Source organism: Elephantulus edwardii, unplaced genomic scaffold, assembly GCF_000299155.1.
Source record: "Elephantulus edwardii isolate Elephantulus edwardi_28Jun2011 unplaced genomic scaffold, EleEdw1.0 scaffold00442, whole genome shotgun sequence".
NCBI lineage: Eukaryota > Metazoa > Chordata > Mammalia > Macroscelidea > Macroscelididae > Elephantulus > Elephantulus edwardii.
The window spans coordinates 229416-252810 of NW_006400192.1; the positions used below are offsets into that span (position 1 = coordinate 229416).

Genomic DNA, 23395 nt, shown 5'->3' on the forward strand with positions numbered 1-23395 from the left:
GCCAAGATCCATCTAACATCAGCTACAATATCTCTAGTACCACGACCCCTTCTGAAACCAGCCTGGACTTCTGGTAGTTCTCTGTTAATGTGCTGTTCCAGTCGCATTAGCATGATTAAATGTTCTGGGATTCCCATTCTTCTCAGAGTCAGCCACAGTTTGTTATGATCCATGCAGTCAAATGCCTTTGCATAATCAATCAATGAAACACAGACTAGGAAGAAGGATTGGCCCTCCACTTCTGGAATGGCAGGCCTCTGAAAACCCTATGTATTCAATGTTATATTGTAAATTAACCTAGATTAATAAAGAAAATAAAAATATCCATATTGCCAAAGAATGATAAAATTGTTACTATATGCAGATGATATGATAGTGTACACAGAAAATCACAAATAACAAAAAAAAACCAAACAAACAACCTGTCATAACTAGTAGACCAATTTAGTAGAGTAACGGGATATAAGATCAATATACAAATATCAGTTGTTTTTCTTCTCAGTAACAACAACAACAAAAAGCTTGGAAAGGAAACTAGAAAAGCAATAAAAATAATTTTACAATAGCCAACCAAAAGATGAGAAACTTAGAATAACCCTCACTTTGTTGTTATTAGGTGCTGTTTTAAACAACTCATAGCAACTCTATGACCAAAAGATCTGAAGCCTGTTCTATCCTGAGCCAGGCTCATTTTCTTCAACACATCTAACCCCTTTATCCCAGTTACTATGTCAATCCATCTCATCCGGTGTCTTCCTCCCCTTTAAAATTACTCCATCTTTCCAAGCATGCTTTCCTTCTTCACAAACTGATCCCTCCTGCCAATATACTGAAAGTGTGTGAGATGGAGCTTCGAGATCTTTGCCTCCAGAGTACAACTTGATTTCATTCACTCTAGGACAGACCTATTTTTTTTTTCGTCATCCACGGTACATTCAATACTCTTCTCCAGCATCAAAACTTAAAGGCATCAAGTATTTCCTTGTCTGAGAATAGGTTTTGCATGAGTACAATTAAGTGTTCTGTGATTCTTATTCTCCTTAAGGTCAGCCGCAATTTGTTATGGTCCACACAGTCGAATGGCTTTGCATAGTCAAAAAAAAAACAAAACCCAGATAAGCATTCCTCTGGTACTCTACTTTCCGCCAGATCTGTCTGACATTGGCTATGGTGTCCCTAGTGCCACAGTCTCTTCTAAACACAGCTTGAAACTCTAGAATTTCTCTGTCAAAGGAGTGTTTCAGTTGTTTTTGGATAATCTTCAGCAGGATTTTACTTGCTTGTGATATTAATGATATTTTTTCAGTAATTTTCGCACTCTGTTGGATCATTATTTGGGACAGAAATAAATATGGATCTCTTCCATATTGGCTAGGGAGTAGTTCTCCCGATTTCTTGGCACAGCCTGGTAAGCACATCCAGGGCTGCACCTGTTTTTTTGACATATGTCAATTGTTATGCCATCAATTCATGAGGCCTTGTTTTGTGGTGGTGTTGGGTGTGTAGGTTTTTAAAAATTTTTAATTTAGCTTCAGTTTGCTTGGCTCTACAGTCAACACTCTTTGTACCAGCAGCCAGGAAATTAAAAGATTAATTGCATTGGGAAAGGCTGCTGTCAGAGACCTCTCCAACTTACTGAGGAGCAATGATGTCAGTATGGAGACTAAGGTGCTCTTGATGCAGGCCATGGTCGTTGAAATTACTTGTTATGCATCAGAGAGCTGGACAATGACTAGGGAGGAGAGACGGAGAGTTAATGCCTTTGAGCTTTGGTGTTGGAAAAGGGTACTGAATATCACATGGATTGCTAAGAGAACAAACAAGTTTGTCCTGGAGAAAGTAAAGCCAGGTTGGTCCTTGGAGGCAAGAATTCTGAAGCTCCATCTCTGACATACTTTGGACAGATTGCAAGGCGGGATCAGTCCTTGGAGAGGGACTTCATGCTTGGGAGGGTGGAGGGACAGTGCAGGAGGGGAAGTCCTTCAATGAGATGGATTGATTCAGTCACTGGGGTAATAGGGATGGGCATGTCAGAGACAATAAGACTGGCAAAAGATAGAGCAGGGTTTAGGGCTGTTGTACATAGTGTCACTATGAGTCACAGATGACTCTATGGCACATAACAACAAAAACAACAAAAATTTTTTATGCTGATTTATTTACAAACTTTGTCTACACTATTTTCCACACCAGATCTTTCTCACTTCTCCCTGCCCCACCTCCGTGTACCCATCAAATTGTGCGATCCTATGATTAACGCCCTCCCATCCTCTGCCAACCTTCTTAACCCTCTGCTCCCATATTTCCCCCTTGTACCCTCATGTGCTATTACTGTTATTGTTAGGTGCAGTTGAGTAGCTTGCAACTCATAGCAACCCCAAGTACAAGAGCCCTGAACCCTGCTTTATCCTGTGCCAACCTCACCGTCTCCGACACATTCACTCCCATTACCCCAATCACAGAATCAATTCATCTCATTGAGGGTCTTCATCTCCTGCACCATCCCTCAACTCTCCCAAACAAGATGTCCATTTCCAAGGACTGGTCTCTCCATGAAATATGTCCAAAGTATGTCAGATGAAGTTTCAGAATCCTTGACTCCAAAAAGCAGCCTGGCTTCACCCTCTCCACACCAACCTGTTTGTTCTCCTAGCAATCCATGGTAAATTCAACACTCTTCTCCAGCACCACAGCTCAAAGACATCAATTCTCTATCATCCCTACTCACTGTCCAACTGTCTAATGCATAACATGTAATTGTGAAGATTATAGCCCAGATCAGGTGCACTTTAGTCTTCAGCCTGACATCGTTGCTCTTCAGTACTCTGGAGAGGTCCCTGACAGCTGACTTTCCCAATGAAATTTGTCTCTTGATTTCCTGGCTGTTGGTAACAAGAGTGTTGACTGTGAAGCCAAGCAAACTAAAACTGTTAACTATCTCAATCTCTTCACCATCCATACTGATGCTTCCAATTGGCCCGGGGGTGAGAATCTTTGTTTTCTTGATGTTGAGCTTCAACCCATATTGAAAGCTGCAGTCCTTGACCTTCTGCAGCAAGCGCTTCAGGTTCTTCTCAGTTTCAGCAAGTAGGGTTGTGTCATCTGCATAACGCAGCTTGTTGATGACCCTTCCACCAATCCTGATGCCACATTCCTCCTCATACAGCCCAGTGTCTCAGATGATCTGTTCTGCATACAGATTGAAAAGGTATGGAGACAAAAGAAATCCCTGTCAGACACCCTTTCCCAATTTAAAACCATGCAGTGTCTCCTTGCTCTGTTCTGACGACTGCCTCTTGGTCCAAGTATAGGTTTTGCATAAGCAAAATAAAATGTTCTGGGATTCCCATTCTTCTCAGAGTCAGCCATAGCTTCTTGTGATCCACACAGTCAAAAGCCTTTGCATAGTCAATGAAGCACAAATTGACATTTCTCTGGTATTCTCTACTTTCTGCCAAGATCCATATAACATTAGCTATACTATCCCTAGTATCACACATCCAGCCTCACATCTGGCAGTTCTCTGTTGACGTGTTGCTCCAGCCGTTTTTGGATAATTTTCAGCAGAATCTTGCTTGCATGTGATGCTAATGATATTGTCAGATAATTTCCACACTCTATGGGGTCACCTTTTTTTGGAATGGGAACAAAAATCGGTCTCTTCCAGTCAGTTGGCCAGATTGCTATCCTCCAGATTTCTTGGCACAGTAAGCACATCCAGCTTAATTTCTGTCACCAAGTCCATGTTTTCCAGCTACTGATCCTTTTTTCTTGTTCCCAACTTTTGAATTCTAGTCGCCTATTATTGTCAATGCATCTTAATTGCATGTTCAATTGATCTCTTGACTGTAAAAGTTGGTAGAAATCTTTCATTTCCTCCTCTTTGGCTCTATTTTTTTTAAAAAATATGTCTGTGGTTCACAGGCGAGATGGTAATGGTGTGAGAGCAGATATTGTCATGAAATTTAAATTCACTAGAAATAACAACGGAGATTCAATGAAAAAGAAAATTGAATCTATTTTACATCAGATGCTGAATAACTCTGGAAATCTGGAAATAAATCCTTCAACTGAGGTTACATGTAAGTACTATTTTTATACAGCACTTTTTTCAATGTCTTTTTCAATTTTATCAATTAAAATTAACATTTTCATTTAATCAGAGTTTAACTTTTCTTTCCTTGAAATTAAACTTTATTAAAATAATGTGTTAATAATAGAGATGCAACCCATGATCAAATAATAATAAATAATGTAAAATACTCTAAATTTAAAATATTGATTTAGTATTTATATAATAAATTTTCTTTGCTAAAAAATAAATTGAGGGGGAGGGGTTTTAGAGGCATATGAATCACAGATTCTTTCAGAATGTCAGGAAATGTATATGCTGACAAACCTTTCCTCTAATTCTCATTCTGGCCACTTGAGTACTATATTTTGAGAAATCTATGTGAAATGGCATTCAATCCTTATACTGATTTAATTCTAACTCTTATTTTTAATACTAGCAATTACTGATCAAGATGCAGTGGTACTTTTCACTAGCGGTAAGTTTTTAAATTATTTTGCTAGTTTATAAAAAATTAAGAGTGAAATATGCAAGCTTATAATATCCATTACCAAGGTAGTATACTCCTTTTGGGTGCACAGTAGATCATAATTTTTGTTTATTTTCTTTCAATTACTCTTACACATTTGGTTTTATGACATTAAATATAATAATATAGTGTTACTATTTACATCTTTTCAAATCTTCACTGCACCTTCTCTTCCTTTCATCTTACCCATCAATCCGTTAATCTCTGCTTTGCTTCCTCTCTTTATTCTCTCACCCTTAACAACCCTTCATACTTGTTTAGACCCCTTCCCTCATTCAGTTATACATGCCCTCTTCCAAAGTGTTATTTTGTTGCTGTTGTTGTTGTTAAGAATACTGAAGAAAACAAATTTGGGGGGGGAATAACCCTCCAGCTCAGTTATTTTTATAGGTATATTTAAATTACATTGATTACATATTTGAAGTTATGCTATCATTCCCACTATCATTTCTATCTGCACTTTCCATTTGCTACTGTCACCTTGGAAGCAGAAGAGCATTCCACTTCCAAACAACATGCCTGTGGAAACTATGAACACTGAGAAACAACGATAGTCTTTTATAAAAAGTCTTCAGGTCTTTTGTTCATATAGTTGCTATAATTTGTGCTCAACTTGAGTACAATCAACAACTGTTACTTTAATCCTGTATAGATATTTCTTTTATTCTTAAAATAGCATAATGCTCCAGGCATAAAACCTTCCTAATTAAGTTAAATTTATTTCTTAATTATTAAAAATTCAAGTGAGTTGTTCTCAAGAATATGTTATTTATTTCCTTTATTTGTTTTCTAATTTCCCTTCTGTTGTTGATTTCTAATGTCATTCTATTGTGATTAGAAAACTTGTTATTTCAATCTTTTCAAATTTATTAAGATTTAATTTTTCTTACCATTCGATTACTCTAGAATATTCTGTGCAGACTTGAGAAAAATGTATATTCTACAATTGCTTAATGTTCTGCATGTGTGTTAGATCTAATTGGTTTAGAGCACTTTTAAAATGTTTTATTTCCTTATTTATCTTCTTTCTGGTTTATTCAAATTGGATATTGAGGACAATATCTTCTTTCAATTCTGTCAATGTTAGCATCATATTTTGGGGCTGATGTTTTTAAGTGCATATATGTTTACAATAGTTATATTTTTTTGATAGATTTAAACTTTTATCAACGTACACTATCCTTCTGTGCTTCTTGGAAATTTAAGAAAGTACTTACATCTGTCATTTAGCTATTGATTTTGCCTACATATCTTTTATGGTGTTTATTCCTCAATCTCCACTACTGTCTTATTATTTTTATATTTTGTTATTACGTATCATCAAGTCACCTGCAACTCACGTGTAATAGCTCTGAAGCCTGCCCTATCCTGAGCCAGTTTACCTGACTCCAGTACACCTACCCCCAATACCCCAGTTACTCTGTCAATTCACCTAATCTGGGGTCTTTCTCTCTTGTGCTGTCCCATATTGATTCTCTCTCTCTCTCTCTCTCCCCCACCTCTCTCCCTCCCCTCCTCTCTTTCCCCACTCTCTCTCTCCCCTTCTCTTTTTCTCTCTCTCTCTCTTCCTCTTTTTCCATATATCCCTTAGTTCCTTTCTTAAAGGTTATATAGGTGATTACAATTAACATTTTAAGCTTATAACAATTTTTTTATAACTACCTATGTTCTTTCAAGACTACATAAATGTTGTGCTATTAGATATATTCCCCTCTCTTCTTTCTAGTATTATTATTATTATTATTATTATTTCTGAGTCTATCGTTAAATATTGTATACCCACTAATTTAGACTTAATACTATTTTAAGCACATGGTTTTTAAATAATGCAGGATAAAGAGAAATGACAAATCAAAAATACTGGCTTTTGTATTTACATATGTAGTTATCTTTACAAAATGGATGGGTTTTGAAAATCCTGCTAATTGAAGTGGACTAGGTTTTACTCTCCTTTTAGAAGGGAGAGGAAGTAACAATGACCTACCAAACGTTCTGTACTTAAGTTTGGCCTCATGAAAATTTTTTGGCAGCTTTAGGAAACATGCCCTGCCCTGGTTCTGTGGTAGTATTTCTGTAGACTTGTATATTATGTTTGGTGACACCAATTTTGTGGCATCTTCTAACAACCAGAATAGTTTGCATAGTTAAGAATTCAGGTTAATTATAAGGTGTAATGAAAATACATACATATAATAAAAATATATATAATTCACATACACATATAGTTCTGTCAGTTTTGATCCATGATCTTAAGGAGAAGTTCTTACTTATAAATATCTTCCTATTTACTCTACGGACAAAATAGTAGAAATATAGTCCCTAAAAGATCAGTTTGCTTCTCTGGCCAATGGTACAGAGTTAGAGTTCAGTTTATTATACATGAACATCTGACTTATTTTAAATTCAAATAATTTTACATAATTTTATTTATATAGAAGTCTTCCAGCTTTACATACTTATGTCACATTTCTTTTTAAAAGAAGTATTTAGAAATCTAATAAAGACATTATCTGAGGAATAAAGCAGAGGAAACTATGCTCCATATATAATCTTAATAGAAAAGTGTCTTTACGTAGCTGTTCTATATAAGGAGGGTTACTAGTCTAGAGTATCTCAGCAATAGAAATTTGAGAAATTGGTGATGGCGTTTTACTTCTAATTTCCTATTGACAGACTAAATAATGGAAAATACTGTGGGAGAGGAGGGTTGTTAGTTTTTAAATCAGCCACAAAAGCAGCTTAGACAATGTAGTTCTTATGGCCTTCCTAAGACTATTAAATAAAACTAGTAAATTTCATCTATACACCTGAAACTGTTACTCATGTTTAACACTTTCTGAAAATCAAACCCTTTAAGTGGATGCCATGTAACATATGTCATTCTGGAAATGGCCTAGAACCTCCATGAAATACTACAAAAATGTCCTTTGGACCAGAGCTCAAACTCAAATTCATTTCAATCAAGTGAAAACAGACTCAAATTTGACCCTCTAGTGTTTGGGGTTTTTTGTGGTTTTTTGTTTTTTTGGTTTTTTTTTGCAGCGGGGGGTGGGTGGGTGTTATGATTGCCCACCTTTCTCCTGCGGAGAAATAGGTGGATTCAAACTGCTAAAAAGGCATGGCCTTTGAGTTAGCAGTGCAACTTTCTAAGGATTAGGCCACCAGAGTTCTATTAGTACAAGAGCCGCGTTCCTCAAACTTCAATGCCCATACAAATCACAAAAACAAAGCATTTCATCAAAATGCAACTTCTCATTCATTCACTAGTTTGAATCCTGAGACTCAGTTTTCCTAACAAGCTCTTTGGTGTTACCCAGACTTTAGTGCCAGAGATTAAAATACAATTTGGTTTTATTCTCCACATTCTCCGTATGAGAAAGATCCCACTTCCTTTTGGTAAGTCTCCCATGTCCTGTGGTAGAATATATGTGTATTTGAAGGAGTAGGGAGTTTGTAAGAAGGAAAGGTTGAGGGACTAAGCACAAAAGGCATGAAATGGAAATTTTGATAGCGTCGCTCAAATGCAAAGCAGTCATAATCTTCCCAGTATGTTAATAATCTTTTTTTATTAGAATGTGGAGCCCGTTCAGATCTAATCACGTTGTCTGAGGAGAGAATCATAGGAGGCACTAAGGCTGAAGAAGGAGATTGGCCATGGCAAGTCAGTCTACAAGCCAATAATGGTCACCACTGTGGAGGCGTCCTGATCAGTAACACCTGGGTCCTGACAGCAGCTCATTGCTTCAGAAGGTGAGGAACTTGCCATCTAGAACTAGTATTAAAATGTACATAAGAATTTTACTGCTGGTCCCAGCACTAAACATGATTAGATTAACTGGGAAAATTACTCGTTTTAGAAAATTAATGAGCCATTTCTTCTTATTCATCATAGTAAAATTATAATCTCTTCTGCTAGCCAATAATTTATTATTTCTCTATTCTGGGTGATAATCATGAGTTCTTCATAATGATGAATAATAGTTTATATGTTAGAATGTTTAAGTACTAGATATAAAAGCTCAAGGAATTTATTAAACCTTTCTATGATTAATTTTTAAATTTTAGGGATAACATTATAATCTGTTTCAGTGTTATTATTAGGATTAAATAAAATAATGTTACATATTGTTGCTGTGTACCTTCAAGTCAGAACTGACTTAAAGCTGGCCCTCCAAAGGTCACACAGAAAAAAAAATTATTGAACGGCTGCACAATATTATGTATTAGTTGTTAATGTAAATAAAGCCCTGCCTCTGCCTTCAAGGAGTTTGCATTCTAATATTAGAGGTGTGTTGTTATTGTTGTAGTTAGATGCCGTAGACAGTTGTATATGGGCCAAAACAATGAACAATTATAGCAAGTAGCAGAAATAAAATTAAAAATCTAAAGATAATTCTTTTTTATTTTTCCTTTACACTGGTTTGCTTACAAAGTTCACATAAAATGCATTTCACATAGCATTTATTCATATTGTGTTTCATCAATTATTCCCCTTCATTATGTTTTATAAACTTAATCATCATTGTAGTGTGATCACCAATACCCTGTCTTTTCAGATCCCACCAGATCATTTCCATTTCCTTTACTCACCTCTCCCTCCACTCATTCCACTTACACAAAAAGCACACACAAACACAAATCTTCAAACTAGAATTTTTAAACCTCCAAGAATTTCTCTGAGATAAATACCTAGAAGTTCATGAGCATTCTTCTAAATATGGAAAGGGCATAATTAAGAGCTGTAACAGTTTATATCTTTGTCCACAATGCAAAAGAAATCCTGTTTCTTCTCAACAACACTTGATTCTGGAGGAAGATCTCCAGTGAGATGAATTTTACACAGAGACTGCAACAATGTGCTCAAGTGTGTCAGAGAAGATGAGAAGGGCACATGATAGGGTAGAGTTCAGGTCTGTTGTTCATTAGGTTGCTATGAGAAGTCCTCGACATGACGGTACCTAACAAAAACAGTGAAAATCATTTAAATTCTCATAATTCCTATTGTTTTCATTTTCCAGCTAAAATGAAATCCACATATTTGTTTCAAACTATTATGAGATTATCTTTTCATATATCTATGAGCTTTTTTTAAATAAACAATTTGAACTTCCCTTTTAGAAAAATTTTCTTGTCCTTCTTAACAAATATTTTTGTTGTTGTGTACCATCAAGGCATGTCCAATTCATAGTTGACCCTACAGTAGGCTTTCAGAAGCAGTTAACTGCACAGGAGAAAAGTGAACATCTTTCTCTCATGGAGCAGCTAAAAGATTAGAACAGCCTGTCTTCAGATTGGCAGCACAACTCCTTGCCACTAAGCAACTTGAGCTTCGTAACAAATACAGTAAATATTTTTTTCATGAATTTTTCATTCATAATGTTACATGTATTTATGGTATGCTTAATTTTATTTCCTTAAATTAGTCCTTTTATAAAATTTATGATTTGCATTCTGAGAGCTGATCTACAATGTTACAATTCTGAGTCACAAAAATAATTACCTACTTTTGTTATTTTTTGCTAGTGTTTATTCTTGCTCGTCTGCTTTCTTCTTTACACATACACACGTACAACTGTGTGTATATCATATATGTTGTTGTTGTTATGGTGTTGTTAAGTGCTGTTGAGCCGTAGATGACTCATAATAACCCTATGAATGAAAGACCTGAACACATGTATAACTTTCGTCGTTACTCCACGTTAGAGTTTCCAGAGGCAAGCCACTTCAGAAGTGGATGCCGCTCCTACCTCCAAGCTTGTTTTAATCAGGAAGCTCCACCAAACATTGTCTACCATGAATAACCATTATCGCATTTGACACATTAGTGTAACAGTGTTTACCATCACAGCAACCACAAGTTACCTCTGTACAGCAAATGAACAGACCACTGCTATACTGCTTAGAACAATGTTATATAAATGTATGTATATATTATATATGTACGTATATTATAAATAGTGTGTGTGTGTGTGTGTGTGTGTGTGTGTGTGTGTGAAAATTTCAACATTAATCACACTAACACACCTGGTAATACCATTCATATACTAAGACAAGGATGTTCCTTATCACTGTTGTTGTTGTTAGCTGCTGTCGAGTTAAGCACTACTCACTGTGACCCTATGAACAAATGATATGAACCTTGTTCTATTTTGCACCATCCTCACACTTCCCAAAACACAAGAGCCCATTGTGGCAGTCATTGCATCAATCCACCTGGTTGAGGTTCTTATTCTCCTTCATCAACCCTCCACCTTTCCTAGCATAACATCTTTCTCCAAGGAATAGACCCTCTTAGCAACAAGCCCAAAGTAAGTGAGCCCTCATCATTCTTGCCTCCAAAGAGCACTCCTGCTGCACCCTCTCCGAGACATATTTGTTTGTTCTTTTGGCTGTTCATGGCATGATCAGTGTTCTTCTCCAATACCACAGCTCAAATGCATCAATTTTTCTGTCATTTTTATTCATTATCCAGCTCTCAGATGCAAAATAAGTGATCAGAAAGACTATGGCCTGAATCAGACGCACCTTAGTTCTCAAACTTGCATCATTACTCCTCAATAATTTGCAGAGGTCCCTAAGTGCAGAATTTGCCAGTGCAATGCATCATCTTATTTCCTGATTGCTGGTACTAAGGATGCTAATTGTGGATCCAGGCTAGATAAAGTTGTTGACAGTTTCAATCGCTTCTCCATCCATTATGATGTGGCCTATTTATTGTCCCAGTGGTAAGAATCTTTGTTTCCTTGACATTGAGATGCAATCCATACTGAAGGTTTCATTCCTTGATCTTCTGCGACAAGTGCTTCAAGTAGTCCTCACTTTTAACAAGCAAGGTTATATAATCTGCATAATGCAGGTTATTGATGAGTCTCCCTCCAATTCTGATGCTACCTCTTAATTCCAGGTCCTTGAATAATTTGCTCAACATAAATATTAAATAGGTATGTAGAGAGAATACAACCCTGACACACTCCCTTCTTAATTATCAGCCTTTCAATGTTCCCCTGATCTGTTTACACAATAGCTTACTGGTCCAGGTATAGGTTTCACATTAGCACAATTAATTAACTCCTATTCTTCTCAACATCAACCACAATTTGTTATGATCCACACAGTCATAACCATTGCATAGTCAGTACAGCACAAACAGACATTTTCTGGTTTCTTTACTTTCATCCAGGATCATCTGACCTCAACAATGATGTACCTGGTTTCACAGCCTCTTCTAAATCCTTCTTGAACTTCTGGCCATTTCCTATCTATCATCTGTTCTAGCTATTTTTTTAATGATATTAAGCAGTATTTTATTTGCAGGTATTATTAATGATATTGTTCAATAATTTCCCTATTGAGTTGCATCACCTTTCTTGGGAATGGGAACAAATAGGGACTTCTTCCAATCTATTGGCCAGACAGCTGTTCTCCAAATTTCCTGGCATAGATGGGTGAGTGCATCCAAGGCTGCATCTGTTAATTAAAAAAAATCAGTTGGAATCCGATCAATTCCTGAAGCTTTATTTTATGCAAACGCCTTCAGTGTACCTTCCTCTTCCTCCTTCATTACCATTGGCTCCTGTTTATATGATACTTCCTAAATTTTTTCCATGTTAATCCATTCTTCCTGGCACAGTGATTTTGTGTATTTCTTCCATTTCCTTTGACTCTTTCTGGGTCATTCAATATATTGCCCATAGCCTCTTTCAATATTTCAACTTGAGGCTTAAATTTGTTTTTCAGTTCTTTCTTTCAGCTTGAGAAACACAGAACAAGTTCCTCCTTTTTTATTCTCCAATTACAGCTTTCTGTACATTCCATTATAATACTTTCCTCCCATCCTCCCCGTTGAAATATTTGTTCAGCTCTTTTACTTTGGCATGGTTTTTTTTTGCTGGGTTTTTTTTTGGGGGGGGTTGGTTGTTTTTTTTTTCTCAACACCTCAGTGTAATTTTTAGAATCTCTTCTGACATTCCTTTATTTTCTTTCCCTCTGTTTTTTGTAATAACCTTTTGTTTTCTTCATGGATATTTTCTTTATGTCATCCCACAACTCAGCCAGTCTTCAATAATTGATGTTTAATGCCTCAAACCTATTCCTAAGATCATTTTGAAATTCAGATGGAGTATATTCAAGATTATATCTCGATTCCAGTAAGATTATTTTCATTTTCTCCAGCTTCAATTTGAACTTGCATATAAGTAATTGATGATCTGACCCACAATCCGACCCTGGCTTACTTTTGACTGCTGATATCTAGCTTCTCCAAGGATTTCTTCCACAGATGTAGTCAATCTGAGTCCTATGCAGCCCATCAGGAGAGATACATGTATAAAGTTATCAATTGTGTTTTTCTAAAAAGGTACTATAATGAATAAATCATTGTAAACATAAAATTCAATCATTCTATTTCGAGCCTCATTTCTGTCACCAAATCCATATTCTCCAACTACTATCATTTCTTCAGTACAGCATTTTTGTTAATTTGTTGTGCTGAGGTAATTTGGGTTTGCTGTGACATTGAACCTTGTGCCATTGGGGTCCCAAAGAACAACTAACTGTGCCATAGGTATGCCAAACACGATAATGGCTACTCATTGTGGTCAGTGTTGGTTGGAACTCCCAGACTGATTCTGGTTTGGAAGCAGGAGTTGTACAGCACTCCTCTGTCAATTTGCTGTACTGAGGTAATCTGGGTTTGCTATGATGCTGAACCTTGTGCCATGGGGGAGTCAAATGCCATAATAGCTGCCCATGGTGGACAGTGTTTGGTGGAGTGTTGTGGAATGTTGGGCAGATCGTCTATGCTTCAGATAAGTGCAAGCTTCCCAATGGCCTATAATACAGGGTAGAGAAAGCTCCCCTGTGTTTGGCTGTACCAGCTTGAGAAAGCTCACCACTTGGAACGAAGGCTGCCACTCTGCTGAGCTGTGAGTGGTCCACACAAGGCTGAGGTTCTTCTAACCAATCTGCACGTCCTGGTTTGTAAGCCCACCCTGTCCTGTCTTCCTGTTTATATAAGTGCACTGCAGATCCCAATAAAATTGAGCTGAACTGACTCTCTGATCCTATTCCAGAGTGGTGTATCTCCGTTGTGCTTACCCCCATTAGGATGTCGCTGTAGGTTGCCAGAGAACTGACCTCAAACAGTGGAGTTCCCAAATTAAGACAGGTTTAGAAGCTAGAGTGGTATCCAATTCCTAAACTTTGAGAAATGACAATAGATATAGAAAGGCTTCAGGCCTTTTGTTCATAGGGTTGCTATGAGTTGTGTTCAACAACAATCAACAACAACAACAATATCACTTCTTCACTGTTTCCCACTTTTGCATTCCAGTCACCCATTAACAGGAATGCATCTTTATTGCAAGTTCTGTCAACTTCAGACTGCAAGATTTCATAAAAAGTCTAAATTTTTTCCTCTCTGTCTCCAGATGTAGGAGTGTATCTTTAAATAGTAATTGTGTTAATGGGTCTTCCTCGTATGTGTATGAATATTATCCTATCACTGACCATATAGTATTTCAGGATAGAACTTGAAATTAACTTTTTGACTATGAACACCACACCATTCTGTTTTTCATTCCTAGCATAGTATACCATATGATTATCTGATTCAAAGTGGCCAAAGCTGGTCCACATCATCTTATTAATACTCATTATGTTGATGATCATGTTCTTAATTTCATTTTTAACAATTTTCAGTTTTTCAACATTCAAACTATGTGCATTCCATGTCCAGTTATTAAACAATGTTTGTTATAGTTTTCCCTAATCTCAACTGACTTCCAATTTGGTTTCTATCACTATACTACTATAACTATCCTCATTTCTCTAGTGTTCATAGGGTTTTCAGAGGTCTTTTGTTTAAGAAGTAGATGTCAATCCTGCTTCATAGTCTGTCTTGATCTGGGAGCTCCACCAAACCCTATCTGTCATGGGTAGCCCTTTTGGTATATGACACACCAGTGAGTGATACGGCTTTCAGTATCACAGCAACCCCAAGTATTTTAGTACAGAAAAATGACAGATAAGTCCTTTACCACTGAGAACAATGTTCTTCCCAAATACAATACCAACTGATTTTTAAATACAAAGGCCCACCCACCAAAACCTGATTGATTTAAACAAGAGGCTTCCAGCCCTTAGCTGATTGTTAACTAAATCAAATGATCAATCAGCTTATACTTGATTGCTAACTATTTCAATTTGCTCTTCCAGTTGGCCAAATAGTTGTCCTGCAGATTTCTTGGCACAACCTAGTGAGCACATGCAGGGCAGCATCTGTTTGCTGAAATATGTCAATTGATATTTCATCAATTCCTGGTGCTTTATTTTTAGCCAAGTCATTCAGAGCAGCCTGCACTTCCTCCTTGATCACCATTAACTCTTATTTGTTCCCATTCAATAAAAAGGTGGCCCAACGAAGATCAGAAATTATCAAATAATATCACTAATATCACACACTAGCAAAATCCTGCTGGAGATTATCAAGAAAAGACTTGAACAGTACATTGATAGAGAACTACCAGAAATACAGGCTGGGTTTAGAAGAGGTCATAACATTGGGACATTATTGCCAATGTCAGATGGATCTTGGCAGAAATCAGAGAATACCAGAAGAATGTCTGTGTTTCTCTGACTATGCAAAGGCATGCGACTGTGTGGATCACGATAAATTGTGGCTAACCTTGAGGAAAATGGGAATCCCAAACACTTGATCATGCTTATACAAAAACTACACTTGGACGAAAAAACAGTCCTTAGGACAGAGCAAGAACACTTCAAGGTTTAAAATCAGGAAAAGACTGTGTCAGGGATGCATCCTGTCCCTCTATCTTTTCAATCTGTATGCATTAACAGATCTTTCTGGGGCAGGGCTTTATGAGGAGGAGTGTGATACCAAGATTGTGTGTCTTGGAGGAAGACTCATTAACAACCTACGATATGCAGATGACACAACCTTGCTTGCTGAAACTGAGGAAGACCTGAAGGAGCTGCTGCAAAAGGTCAAAGATTGTAGTCTTCAATATGGATTGAAGCTCAACATCAAGAAGACAAAGATTATTACCACTGGGCCAATTGGGAGCACCATATTAGATGTAGGCGAGATTGAGGTTGTTAGCAATTGCAGCTTGCTCAGACCCACAATCAACACTCTTAACAACAGCAGTCAGGAAATCAAAAGACAAATTGTTTTGGGAAAATCTTCTGTCATGGACCTCTCCGAAGTGCTGAAGAACAGTGATGTCAGTCTAGATACACCTAATGCAGTCTAGATGCACCTAGGTGCACCTAATGCAGGCCATGGTCTTCTCAATTACTTGTTATGCTTCAGAGAGTTGGACAATGACTAAGGATGACAAGAGGAATAGACACCTTCGGGTTGTGCTGCTGGAGAAGAGTCTTGAACACACCATGGACTGCCAAGAAAACAAATAAGTCTGGAGAGGGTGAAACCAAGTCTCTCCTTGGAGGCTAGGATTTTTAAGCTCTCTCTGCCACACTTACTTTGGGCGTGTGACCAGGAGAGATCGGTCCTTGGAGAAGGACATCATGCTCAGAAGGGTGGACGACCAAAAGAGGGAGACTTAGGATTACATGGATTGATACAGTAACTGGGGCAATGGGAGTTGGTGTGTTGGAATTAGTAAGACTGGCTCAGGACAGGAAAGAGTTCAGAGCTGCTGTCCATAGGGTCTCTATACATTGCAGTCAACTCAATGGCACATAACAATAACATACTATGAAAAGTTTGGAAGGGAAGTGCCATCCACTTCCAAAATAACATGCCTCTGGAAACTATATAAACTTCTATAAATGTTGATAGTTGTAGAGAGGCTTCAGACCTTTTGTTCACAGGGTCACTAAGGAGTAGTACTCGACTCAAAGGCTATCAACAAACACAATTCAGTTTACACTTGATTGTTAACAAAATAAAAAGTGACCAATCAGTTTATACCTGACTTTCAATTAAATCCAAACAACCTGTCTTCCAAAATGCAACTGCTTTATACAGGAGGCTCCTATCACCACTATTTCTTAAATGAAAGTTGTGGCTAAAAGAACAGAAAGGAAAAAAAATATGAATTTGGAGAAAATAATGTAAAACTATTATTATTATTATTATCATCAACAAAATCATTGGGTTGACAAGAAATTAAAATATTTTAAATGCTCAAAAATTCTTGCTAAAAATAACATTTTTCCTTTTTTTTTAGATACCCTGATCCTTACACATGGACTGCCACATTTGGTATTTCTACAAAAATTCCTAAACTGAGAATAAGAGTAAGAAATATTATAGTCCACAGCAATTATAATCCTGTAACTCATGAAAATGATATTGCACTTGTACAACTTAACAGAGAAGTTACCTTCACCAAAAACATCCATAGGGTGTGTCTTCCAGCACCCACCCATAATATTGTGCCTGGTTCCATTGCTTATGTAACAGGATGGGGATCGCGAAGATACGGTGGTAAGTATCTCGGGGCAGTGGGGAGGGGTTGGGGAAGGAACAAGAATAAAAGCTAAAACATGGTATTTTTTAAAACATAGTTTTAATTAGGGAACACCTGTATTCTGCTCATCCTAAACTCTATAAAGCCCTGAGTTCCTTAGTAAAGCAAAGCAATGCCTCTGGAAAACATGTGGATTTCACAAGCACAATCTAAGAAGTATAAAGAAATATTTATTTTGTGACTGATATATTTCACTCATCATAATGTCTTCCACACTAATCCATAATGTGTAGTATTTTAAGAGTACATTGGTTTTCAGTGCTACGTAGTATTTCATTGTATGACTGTACAATAGTTTTGGGTTTTTTTATTAATTCATCCTTGGTCAGGTACTTAGGCTGCCTCCATCTCTTTTGCATAGGATCATTTTTATAAAAATACTATGGACACAGCATAGGCTGAAAGAGAAGAGCAGGAAAAGAAAGGATAAATAATGAACACAACAATGGAATAAGTTAAGGAAAATACTATCTTAAAGTATTGGATGATTAGACATTAAATATGTGGCAATTAACAATCTGGAACAATACATGCACTACAAAGTGAATTTGGGGAGAGAGATGGAGGAAGATGTGTATCAATGAGTAAATTAAAACTCATCTTTTCTGTAATTCACTAAAATCATCATTTAAAAAGTAGACTATTTTAAGATATTAATCAATAATCAAAGTTGCAAATGAGAAAAATGTGAATTCTATAATGTTTTTAAAACACTTTTATGTTTTAATATAAAAATTCCTTTATGTTTCATTCATGTACATTGTGTTTTATACAATCTTTCGTTTATATGGTGTTTCATACAATCATTCATAAACATTCTATTTTACATTATCTTTTTAATTTATTTGCTTACAAAGTTTATATATATTGTGTTTCACACAATTTCTCATTCACATTGTATTTAATAGACTCATACTCACGCATTTTTTAATGAAAGTTTACAGATTTCCATTCGTCCATTGTTGCACTTTTCTCCCTGCCCACCCTTCCCCCAATTTGTTCTTCTCTTTTAAAAGTAAAAGAAAAATTCTTTCATTGTTATACAAACACTCCCCCCAAGACCACTTCACTATGCAGCCTTCATTCTGACTCCTGTCATGACAATAATACCTAATCATATATCCATTTTTTTAGTTCTCTCCCTCATCTGTTTCAATGCAGTATACATTATTTATACCCTCTTTCTCAGTCTGCTCCCAAACCCTATGTAAGTATTCTTTTATAACAGTGGCATTATGCAGTATTTGTCTTTTTGTGACTCAGACATTTCACTCAGTATATTGTCCTCCCTGTGCTCTGGAGACTAAGGTGCGTCTGATACAGGCCATGGTCTTCGCAATCACCTGTTATGCATTAGAGAGTTGGACAATGACCAAGGAGGCTAGAAGGAGAACTGATGCCTTTGAGCTGTGGTGCTGGAGAAGAGTATTGAGAATACCATGGACTGCTAGGAAAACAAATAGATTTGTCCTGGAGAGGGTTAAACTGGGTGGCTCCTTGGAGGCAAGGATTCTGAGGCTCCGTCTAACTTACTTTGGGATTGCAGTGCAGCTTCTTGCCAGTAGGCCACCAGAGCTCGCCCTAACTTACTTTGGACATGTAGTGAGGAGAGACCGGTCCTTAGAGAGGGACATCATGCTTGGGAGGGTGGAGGGACGGTGCAGGAGAGGAAGGCCCTCTATGAGGTGGATTGATTCAGTGACTGGGATAATTGGGATGGGAGTGTCAGAAACAGTGCGATTGGCACAGGACAGAGCAGAGTTTAGGGCTGTTGTACATAGGGTCGCTATGAGTCGCAGGCGACTCGACGGCACATAACAACAACAACAACAACAACATATTGTCCTCCAGGGTCACCCATTTTGAATAATATTTCATGAGTTCTTTGTTTTTTTGCAGCGTAATATTCCATTGAGTGAATATACCAGACCATCTCTACCCATTCGTTTGTTGATGGGCACTTGAGTTGTTTCCAACTCCTTGCTATTGTGAACAAAGCCACAATAAACATGGGTGTGCATATATCTGCTTGGGTGGTGGTTATGGTTTCTTTAGGGTAAATTCCCAGTAGTGGAATTGCTGGGGCATTATATCCCATTTTTTTGCCCACCTGGATCCTTCCCATTTGCTTCTCCCCCTTCCTCTACTGATCAAACTGTGTAGCCCTGTGGTTTCACCCCTACCCATCCTCACCGCTTCACTCCCCCACCTTGAGTCCCTGTATGTTTTACTAGTTATCCTTGTATTTTTACAATAATAGTCTTATGCAGTTTTTGTCTTTATGAATCCTATATTTTAAAAAGCATTTGTATATATCCATTAAGGGTATTTAAAATAATAACATATTCTGGAATGAATTAACTCCTGCATCTAATACAATAATACAAATTGACCCAATAGCCAAAGCAATGAACACAGGAACTTGTGAAAATGACGTAGGACTAGGCAAAGTTCTTTTGTTATCCATAGGTTGCAATGTGTTTCCCTTACCTCAAAAGCACCCGAAACCAACTAAGCAAAGGAATCCCATGTGTACATAAATATTTCTTATGTTTCTTTATTGACTGAATTAAGTATGGTTATTATAGAAACAGGAAGGGGGGAAAGAGACCAAAATGGGTATCCGAAGAGACTCTGGAATTTGCATCATTGTTGTTGTTGTTGTTAGGTGCCGTCGAGTTGTAGACAACTCATAACGACCCTATGAACAAAAAGCCTGAGCACTGTTCATAGAGTTTCCTGAGGCAAGCCATTTTGGAAGTGAATGCCACTCCTGCTGCCAGGCTTGTTTTAATTGGGAAGCTCCACCAAACACTGTCTGCCATGGGTAGCCATTATCACATTTGGCACATCAGTGTCACAGTGTTTATCATTACAGAAACCACGAATTACATCTGTACAGCAGTGCACAGACCAGAGCTATACAACCTAGAATGTTTGACAGAAAAACAATTTGAACCAGGCCTGGGAGCCACAAATTAAAATCACCCACCTTGGGCTTGGTAAAATAACTTTCTGTACACTAGGCCAACGTAGCTCTCTCTATGTCATCATTGCTATTGTTGTTAGGTGCCATCAAGTTGTAAATGATTCATAGTGTCCTTATGAACAAAAAGCCTGAGCACTTTTCACAGAGTTTCCAGAGGCAAGCCATTTCAGAAGTGGATGCCACTCCTGCTTCCAGGCTTGTTTTATTTAATAGGGAAACTCCACCAAACACTGTCCACCATGGGTAACCATTATCACATTTGGGACATCAGTATCACAGTGCTCAGTGTCACAGCAACCACAAGTTACCTCTGTACAGCAATCATTAGGAACTTGCACTAGAATGTAATAAAATCACAACATAGGGAAGAAATGCTAATATAAGAAAACTGAACAGAAGATTTCAAAGAACATCTTGAGAAGGCAAAGCAAAGTAGTACAACAAAATGTGCAAAGAGTTGGAGTTAGAAAACCAAGAAGGAAGAACATATGTACCATGTCTTAAGTTTAAAGAACAAAAATACAAATTCAAGCCTCAGGTTCTGTTGAAGGATTTTATGGGAAAAATCTTGAATCATGCAGGAAGAAGAAAAAGCAGATGAAAGGAATATACAGACCACTCTGCCAAAAATACTTGGTTGACATTGAACCCTTTCAGGAATTAGCACTGGGAGGGGGGGGTGGTCATATGATGGCAATGTGTTGGCTGTGGAAAACAATTGCATGCCAATTTTGAAAAACAAACAAACAAATCCAGCCTAAAAGTAGACTGTTTTCTATTTTGCTACTAGATTAAAGGATAGTCAATATGAAATTTTCTAATTTAAAATTAATCTATTAATAGTACAAAGATACATACAGTCACTATAAGTCACAGTCAAATCAATGGAACAATAATTGGTTCTTTTTTGCTTTTTATTATTATTATTATTATTATTATTAATTTTAATGAAAATTTACAGACTTGGATTTCCATTCATTCATTGTTGCACTTTTCTCCCTGCTCGCTCCTCCCCCCATCAGTTCACTCTTCTCTTTGAAAAGTAAAAGAAAAATTCTTTCATTGTTATACTATCTCTGCCCCCAGGTCCACTCCACTATACAGCCTTCGTTCCGGACTCCAGTCATGACAATAGTACTTAATCACATATCCCTTTTAAACAGTTTTCTCCCTTATCTGTTTTTATACAGTATACATTATTCATTTTAAGATTGTTGGTGTTGTTTACCATCAAGTAGGAACCAACTCATAGCTGACCCTCCATCATGTTTTTAGAGGCAGTAATCTCCCAAGCATGATGTCCCTTTCCAAAGACTGGTGCCTCTTTGTAACATGTCCAAGTATATCAGACAAAATTTTAGAATCCTTGCATCTAAGGAGCAGCCTCGTTTCACCTTCTCCAGGGTGAAACTGTTCTCCTAGCAGTGCATGGTATATTCAACACTTTTCTCCAGCACCACCGCTCAATGATATAAATTCTCTCTCTATCATCCCTAGTCACTGTTTAGCTCTTTGACACATAGCAAGCAATTGCAAGGACTATGGCCTGGACCAGGAACAACATAGTCTCCAGACTTATGTTGTTACTCTTCAGTACTCTGGAGAGGTTCCTGACAGATGACTTTCCCAATGCAATTCATCTCTTGATTTCCTGGCTGCTGGTACCAAGAGTGTTGATTGTGGAGCTAAGCAAACTAAAACTGTTAACAATCTCCATCTCTTCACCATCCATACTGATGCCGCCAATTGGCCAAGTGGTGAGAATTTTTGTTTTCTTGATATTGAGCTTCAATCCATTTTGAAGGCTGCAGTCCTTTCTTGACCTTCTGCAGCAAGCACTTCAGGTCCTCCTGAGTTTCAGCAAGCAGGGTTGGGTCCTCTGTGCAACACAGGTTGTTAATGAATCTTCCTCCAATCCTGATGCCACATTCCTCCTCATACAGCCCAGCCTCCTGGATAATCTGTTCTGCATATAGGTTGAAAAGGTATGGAGACAGAATACATTTCTGGTGTGCACCCTTCCCGATTTTGAACCATACAGTGTCTCTGCTCTGTTCTGACAACTGCCTCCTTGTTCAAGTATAGGTTTCACATAAGCACAATAATTAATTTTCCTATCTTAAACTCTGTTTTCTCTCTGATTTTATATTTAACAGGTAACACAGTTACAGATTTGGAGCAAGCAAGGGTTAGAATAATAAGGAATAGTGTATGTAATGCACCAGATAAGTATAATGGAGCTATTTTGCCTGGAATGGTGTGTGCTGGAGTTCCTAATGGTGGAGTAGATGCATGCCAGGTAAGTTCAAGATAATGAGATCACCCAAGATGTTTGTAACATTTAGTAGCACAGGGACTGCACCAATTAAGCTTTATCAAAGTGGAGATTGTGACAATTGTGCAGGACAGAGCAATGTTCTAATATATTGCTCAGAGGGTTGCTACAAGTCATAGTGGACTCAAGAGCACCTAATTCTTGAAAATGTATTTTTTGAAAATAAAAATATTTATATTGAATTAACCTATAATGAAAATGAAATTTTGACAAGTATAATTACAAAGTGGCCAAGAATACAATTCTACAATTAAAAGCATCTGGTTTTCAATTCTTTAGCCTGTATAGCCAATTTTAAAAATTAAAGCAACAAGAGAGATAGAGAAAGGGGGGAAAGCAACATACAAAACTTCAAACCTTTAATTCATTGTCAAAAAGTCATAACCAACTAGTAACTGAATCTCTACTGATTTTTCCAAGCCTGTATAATCACATGGGAGGAGATTTTCAGTGTTTCTTCTTCAGAGTCAGTGGTGGATTTGAATTGGCAGAGAGGCATGGACTTTAAGTTAGGAGTGTAATTCCCCCTGTGAACTGTGGTTTCTAGATCTCCCTCCAACAGACAATGTTGCTGTTGTTGTGTATTGTTGAGTTTGGATTCAACTCATAGTTCACCCTCCAGCAGGTTTTTAGAGGCAGTTTAACCTCACAGGAAGAGATGGCTCCTCTTTCTCTTCTGGAGCTGCTGGTGGATTCAAACTACAACCTTCTAATTGGCAGCACAGTTCCTTACCACTAGGCCACCGGAGTTTTCTCTATTGTCAATGTTGTTATCTTATCACCAAGTTGAAACTGGATCATAGATGACTCTAACACCATGGGAACTGCCTTTTTGTTGTTATGTGCAATCAAGTCATCCAGAACTCATAGTGACCCTATATTGAGCCAGTCTCACTGACTCTGATACACATAATCACATTGCCACAGTAACTGTGTCAATCCATCTCATCTG

General features: G+C 37.4%; 1 protein-coding gene across 1 annotated transcript in view; it reads left to right on the top strand.

Annotated features, from left to right (window-relative positions):
* TMPRSS11D (transmembrane protease, serine 11D) overlaps positions 1-23395 on the top strand; it is a 78168-nt gene that overhangs the window by 42458 nt on the left and 12315 nt on the right. The window contains exons 5-9 of the mRNA XM_006902724.1: positions 3925-4082; positions 4512-4550; positions 8174-8351; positions 16817-17076; positions 22265-22407. Coding sequence (XP_006902786.1) covers positions 3925-4082; positions 4512-4550; positions 8174-8351; positions 16817-17076; positions 22265-22407 — 778 coding nt within the window. The remainder of the gene's footprint in view (positions 1-3924; positions 4083-4511; positions 4551-8173; positions 8352-16816; positions 17077-22264; positions 22408-23395) is intronic.